Source organism: Rhineura floridana, chromosome 5, assembly GCF_030035675.1.
Source record: "Rhineura floridana isolate rRhiFlo1 chromosome 5, rRhiFlo1.hap2, whole genome shotgun sequence".
Classification (NCBI taxonomy): domain Eukaryota; kingdom Metazoa; phylum Chordata; class Lepidosauria; order Squamata; family Rhineuridae; genus Rhineura; species Rhineura floridana.
The window spans coordinates 103,997,075-104,003,301 of NC_084484.1; the positions used below are offsets into that span (position 1 = coordinate 103,997,075).

General features: G+C 40.6%; 1 protein-coding gene across 1 annotated transcript; it reads left to right on the top strand.

Annotated features, from left to right (window-relative positions):
- Positions 1 to 3,582: 3,582 nt before the first annotated feature.
- Positions 3,583 to 4,260, top strand: LOC133385893 (claudin-8-like). The gene has a single exon (XM_061629479.1). The coding sequence runs from the start codon at positions 3,583 to 3,585 to the stop codon at positions 4,258 to 4,260; it is 678 nt and encodes a 225-aa protein (XP_061485463.1).
- Positions 4,261 to 6,227: the final 1,967 nt, after the last annotated feature.

Sequence of the window (6,227 nt, forward strand, 5' to 3'; positions counted from 1 at the left end):
TTTTGATGTGTTTTCCACCAAAACATCTTCAATCCAAATTGAGAAAAGGAACAGCCTAGATGTGTTTTAAGCTGCTAATGTGTATGCAGCCTAAATCTCATAATGGGCTACATTATTGTTTGCTCATTGATAGTTAGTAGCTATGTAATCTGTGATGATTTTCACATATTAAAGAAGTGTCATTCTCAGATCATTTTTGCCATGTGTGAGAACAATTAATATAGGTGGGAGAGAAGTGGGAGAGAAATCAAATGTATGTTCTAGCAATGTAGGCAAAGTTTTAGATTCTCATTACAAGATTCAAGTAAGAAAAAGCTGTTCGAAACCTCAGGAGAAAATGTTATTCCCTTTTCTTATGTTAGTGGATGCCTTAGCTGGATCAAATGCTGCTCCATGAACGGCAGCACTGGATTTCACCTAATAAAAATGAAAAACTGTGATATAGTTGTGTTTCAAACCTTGTACTAATGACAATAGGAGTCTAGGACACTGAAAACTAAAACCAGTTTCTCACATTATATTTGTATATGTTTGCAGAAAGAAGAAACAAGGTGTAACACATTCTGGGGCACATTGTTTCTCTGGATTGCTATATGATAGAGAATAATCGCTACAATTTTTTAAAAGATTTTAAAAGAGTTTGCCCTAGCAGGGGTGCAAAGAAAGAGACACCATTTAGGCTCTGTTTTAGGCTGCAAAATGTCTTGGGCTGGCACTGGGCCAGGCTCGTTGTCCCTCATTCACTTCCCATCCACCAAACCTTGATTTGACACTGAAAAGGAGGAGAGCAAGTAAAGGAGGAGAGCAAGCATCCCAGGACTGAATCTTCTCCTTTTGTTTTCCCTGACACCTCCTGATTGCTCTTTTGGAACCACATATTGTACAGTAATGGACATACAGCCTTCTGCAGTGGTTGCAGGCCTTCCTATCATAGTGAGGCTTTTGAGAAGAAGTACCAAGGGTTTTAAATATATATATTGCAGAGGTTTAAACTTATACAGCACAAATAAGTAATTAGTTTCAACAGATAGCTGAGTTACTGATTAGTTTATAAGGCTCTTGAAGATATTCTTCAAGTTCAGAAAAAAAAGTGGGTCTGCATCATGCATTTTTTACTTGTACACTTTAGCGTGTTATCTTACTTAAGGCAGATTTAGAAGATTTGGGGACATATGTTAATAGGTGAGGGGTTATGGGGTAAAGAAAACTGATTTCAGTTATGAGAGAAATGGGCAAAATTCCATGTTGCAATACTTTCCTAATTATGTATTTATTGATTTGATAATGAGCTGAACATGGATTATACCGTGTATTAATCCTGAGGAAGGTTACTTCAGGCTTACTGACAGGGTTCTCTCTAATAAGCTTTCCCCCTCTTTTCCTCAGCTAGAACATGGCTTGTCATGTAACACAAGGTCTGGATGCTGGCAACTTCCAGTTCTGTCCGCCTTGCTTATCTGCAAAGGCAGCAAGCATGGGGGCTGATATGAGAAGCCAGGCAGCTGAGGCAGGGGTAGAATTGTAACCCAAGAAGAAGGTAGCACCCTCACCACAAGTGTTATGAAGCTACCACTCTCAGTCTACTGTAATTCACACTAGGACAAACAATGTGCCACAAGCCCCAAACAAGAACTAGAAATATGCGCAGAGCCACTAACTCAAGCTCATGATCTCTACCACAGACTGCACTCATAATCACCAGAAAATATAACATGCGTATATGTAGCATATTAAAAAAATGCCTATTCTACAAATGCATAACTTAGCTTTATCCTCTGAACATCTTATGCCCTCACATATGTGGTTTAAATAAGGCTTCTTTCAGCCCCAATTAACCTTTGGGTAACGCATTAGGAAGCACCTCACAGCAACACAGTAGGAGCTGAAAGCGGGAAGGAAGTTAGATTCCAGGTATGGCCAAAGTTGCTATTTAAAGCAGCCATTACAGTCATACTGTAAATCATATAAAGAGCCCTTCCAGACATCCTTTATGGCACATTCATGATGAATTTGGCTCATGGTGCTATCAGGATGGTCACATGCAATCCTGCTTTCAATACTATTTGCTCCTGCAAATGCTTTGGGGCAGTCACACTGCAATCAGTGCATATCCTGTAGCTTCCTGCTGAAACCCCATAACTTTTTCTACCACAAATGTTCTGGGTTTGTTTGTTTTTTCTCTTACTTTGGTTGCACTCCACTTTGGGCAGCAATAATGTGATAGTATCGTTGAAGCATTGCAGAACAACGAACAAAGCAGAATAAATCCACCACGAATGCACAATTACTGTGTTAGGAACTTGTTGCAGCCTGAACTCACAATGAAACACTAGACTGGAGGGGTCCAAACCCATGAGCAAGCTCTCAACTCATTAGCAAGCTTTGAACATTACCTCAGTCGTGATTGATGCCAGGGCTTTTTCACAAGTAGCCCCATTCTTTTCAAGCATTCTGTTCAGATGCTATTTACAAACTGCAATATTTGGGTAAAGCTACTTATGTGTTAGAGAGCCAGTGTGGTGTAATGGTTAAGGTGCTGGACTACGACCTGGGAGACCAGGGTTCGAATCCCCACACAGCCATGAAGTTCCCAGGGTGACCTTGGGCCAGTCACTGCCTCTCAGCCTCAGAGGAAGGCAATAGTAAACCCCCTCTGAATACCGCTTACCATGAAAACTCTATTCATAGGGTCACCATAAGTTGGGATCGACTTGATGGCAGTCCATTTCCATTTCACGTGTGAGTTGTCATCACACCCCTTGTGTGATTTTTTTTCTTTATTGCAAATCAAATTATTGACACTTGGGTTTCAATTCATAGGATAGGAACATTGGAACCTGCATTATACTGAGCCAGTCCATTGGTCTATCTAGGGATGCTTTCACATCTGGGGCTTATCGCATCAGTTTTGCTGATTAAAAGGGTAGTGCTTTTGTCCCGATTCTAAACTTTTACACAGCAGTACCTGTTGTGTTGAGGAGCCATGGCTTTTTCAGCTGATATACCGGCATTTCAGGCAAATGTCTTTCACACAGCTGCAACAAACAACGTCTTGTTTTTGACCCTCACCTCAACTATGGTTATAAGTTTTCTCCTTTGCTCTTCGAAAGTTATTGGAGGGAAACTGAATGTTTCTATTAATGGTTATATTAAAGCCATCTAGTTTCCATTTCAGAATGTTTATGTACTATCTAACATTTCACCAAGAGAAAAAAGTTAAGGAACAGTTTCTTCCTAGATACAGGTGTGTTCTGAAAAAATGTTTGTTGTTGCAACCCCTGTTATGTTAAACCTTTCATTGGCTCTGAAAGTTGTTAAACCTGATAGATAACTCCATCCTTTCCAATTGATGGGGGTAGTGGAATGCTCAGAACACTAGAGAAACAGTTAAGTGCTGACCAGTGTGCATCAGATTCAACCTGGTTTGAGTTAGCAGAGTTTTTGCAAGCGACCAACACACAAGCTTAGGAAAGGCTTTGCTTTCAGCAGATGAGCTGATCTGCAAAACAAACACCCCATTCCCTGCACTCGAAGGATACATATCTGGAGTTCCATTCTGGAGTGCTTTCCTGAGATGAAGAGATGGCTGCTGTTGCTCTGCAGATTGCTGGACTGATCCTTGGAGGCATTGGCACAGTTGGAACTTTTGCCATCACAGGCATGCCTCAGTGGCGAGTGACTGCTTTCATTGAAAACAATGTTGTAGTCTTTGAAACCTTCTGGGAAGGCCTCTGGATGAACTGCATTCGGCAAGCTTCCATCAGGATGCAATGCAAGGTCTATGACTCCCTCTTGGCACTGTCGCCTGACCTTCAGGCTTCAAGAGGTCTGATGTGTGCGGCTTCAGCCCTGGCATTCCTTGCTTTTGCAGTAGCTGTTCTTGGTATGAAGTGTACACAGTGCACAGGAAATGATGACCGAATAAAGGGGTATATTTTGCTGGCAGGTGGCATCACTTTCATTCTGGCTGGTATCGTTGTGCTCGTCCCAGTATGCTTCGTTGCCCATAACATAATCCGAGACTTCTACAATCCAGTCATCACAGTGGCTGAGAAGCGGGAGCTTGGGGAAGCCCTTTACATAGGCTGGGCATCTGCCTTCTGTCTTGTTGCGGGAGGGGCAATTCTTTGTTACTTCTGCCGTTGCAATGAAAAAAACAGAAGCTATCGCTACTCGGTGCCTTCTCAACGTACAGCCTACCACAGCCACCATACCCAAAGAAGAGCTGAAAGTTCATATTCTAAAAGTCAGTATGTTTAGTCATCTCTTGATTTACTGTCTTTCCAAGGACAGAGTTCTTTAATATCAAACTTGAATTCTAATAATGTTAGAAGAAATTTTGCTGGTACAGCGTGCTGTGTGCACTGGAGGAAAATTCATGATGTTATCTATGAACTCCAAGACAAAGCAAGCTCTGTGATAACAACAGAACGTCTTCAGATATTTCACTGCAGGAACAGAAATTGAAGCTGAATCTTGTCTCAAGTTTTGTATTTTTTTTTTATTGTCATCTGTTAAGGGGAATATTCATTTTAACATTGAATGGAAATTGCCTTGGAGGGGGAAAAGGTTATTTTACAGCTAAAATTCTAAGACTTACTGAAATCCACGATCTAAATATTATTTTAATATGTAAAACTTAGCATAGGATCTTATTGGGAGTTGAAGGGGGAAAACTGAAAAGAAAAACTTCTTTAAATCAATTTGGTTTTTTTACATATAATGTTCTTTTATCAAAGTGTTCCTTAGCTTGGTAAAAAAAGTGATGTACTTTAAAAAAAATTAATGTAGTTTTCAAAGTAGATGTTCTGTATTTCCTGAAAAAACACTTCCTTATTTTTGTCCAAAGTATTAACTCTTTTTAGCAATAATAAAATGTTGTGTGCTTTCTGTTCTTGCTGTTGACGCTAACTATATTCTTCCATTATTTTTCTGCACATTATAGTCTATTCTGTGGCAAAGGAGCTTTAACACATTTTAACAAAAAAAATTAAAACTGCATCTGGTAAGAAGTTTTGTGTGACCTTCCTGGTAACACACAGAGTACACTAGGCAGAATTCTAAAGATATATGTAACCACAATGACATGCAGAATGGCAGGCAAGATGACATAACGAAGATGCGGCATGCTGTCTTGTCGGTGAATTCCAATACAGTTTAGCATCTGACTAGGACTGTGTGTGGCGGATAGGTAGCATTTGTATTACTAGTATTTGTGCATTTTTCTAACAGGGTGTTCCTCTGTGTGTGCGAGCACACACTTGCAGTGCACTTTAGTTTTGTTGATTTGACAGGTCTGTAGAGAATGCAAACCAGTCTTGTTATGATAGCTTTGAAGACTATTTGCCATTTTTAAAAGGTTAATTGAATATATAATCAGGTCAGTCATACAGCATAGTACTAGAGTATTCCAAGCTTATTGCTTTCTCTTTTATTCACGGAGCTAAGGGGAAGAAAATAGAAATAGTTTATCTTTATATTCAGACCCAGTGCCTGCAGGAAGAAGGAGAACATCGCCACCCAGGGAAGGAGAGCCTGCTGTTGCTGCTGCTGTTGGAACACCACCTCCACCACCCTTCCCAGTGGGACTGCTGCCTGGCAGACGTGCCTCCTGCAGGACCAGGTCCCAGGTACCCAGCCAGCTGTGACTAATTTCCATCACCTGTCCATCTTTGGAGGGATACATAAGCCGGCTGGCTGAGGTGGCCTGGGGTTTTGTCTTTTGTTTTGTTTTTTTGTTTCTGTTTTTGTTTTCTTTTGGGTGCCATTGGTTTTAGCTATGGGTGGGTTCGGTTTCATTTTATATTGTAGTTCTTGGGTTTTTATGTAGTTTGTATGTTGTATTTTACTTTATCTTGTACGCCGCCTAGAGTGGCCGCTTGTGTGGCCAGATAGGCGGCCTAGAAATAAAATTTATTATTATTATTATTATTGTTATTATTTGCTATTCAGGTCTTTCTACCTGCTTAGCTGCCAATTCCCTCCTCCCAAGACTTTAGCCAATTTGCTCCCCCCCGACAAAGTAGCAACACTGCAATCAATGTTTCTTATCTTAAATCTCTCCCTTACCTTCTCCACAACCCCCCCCCCATTTCTATGCTTAGTTCTTTCTCAGAAACATATTCTAGAGCAGGGCCAGGTTATTTGCTCTGTTCTTTTTTGGCACTTATCAGAGCTTGGAAAAGTTACTTTTTTGAACTACAACTCCCATCAGCCCTGATGGGAGT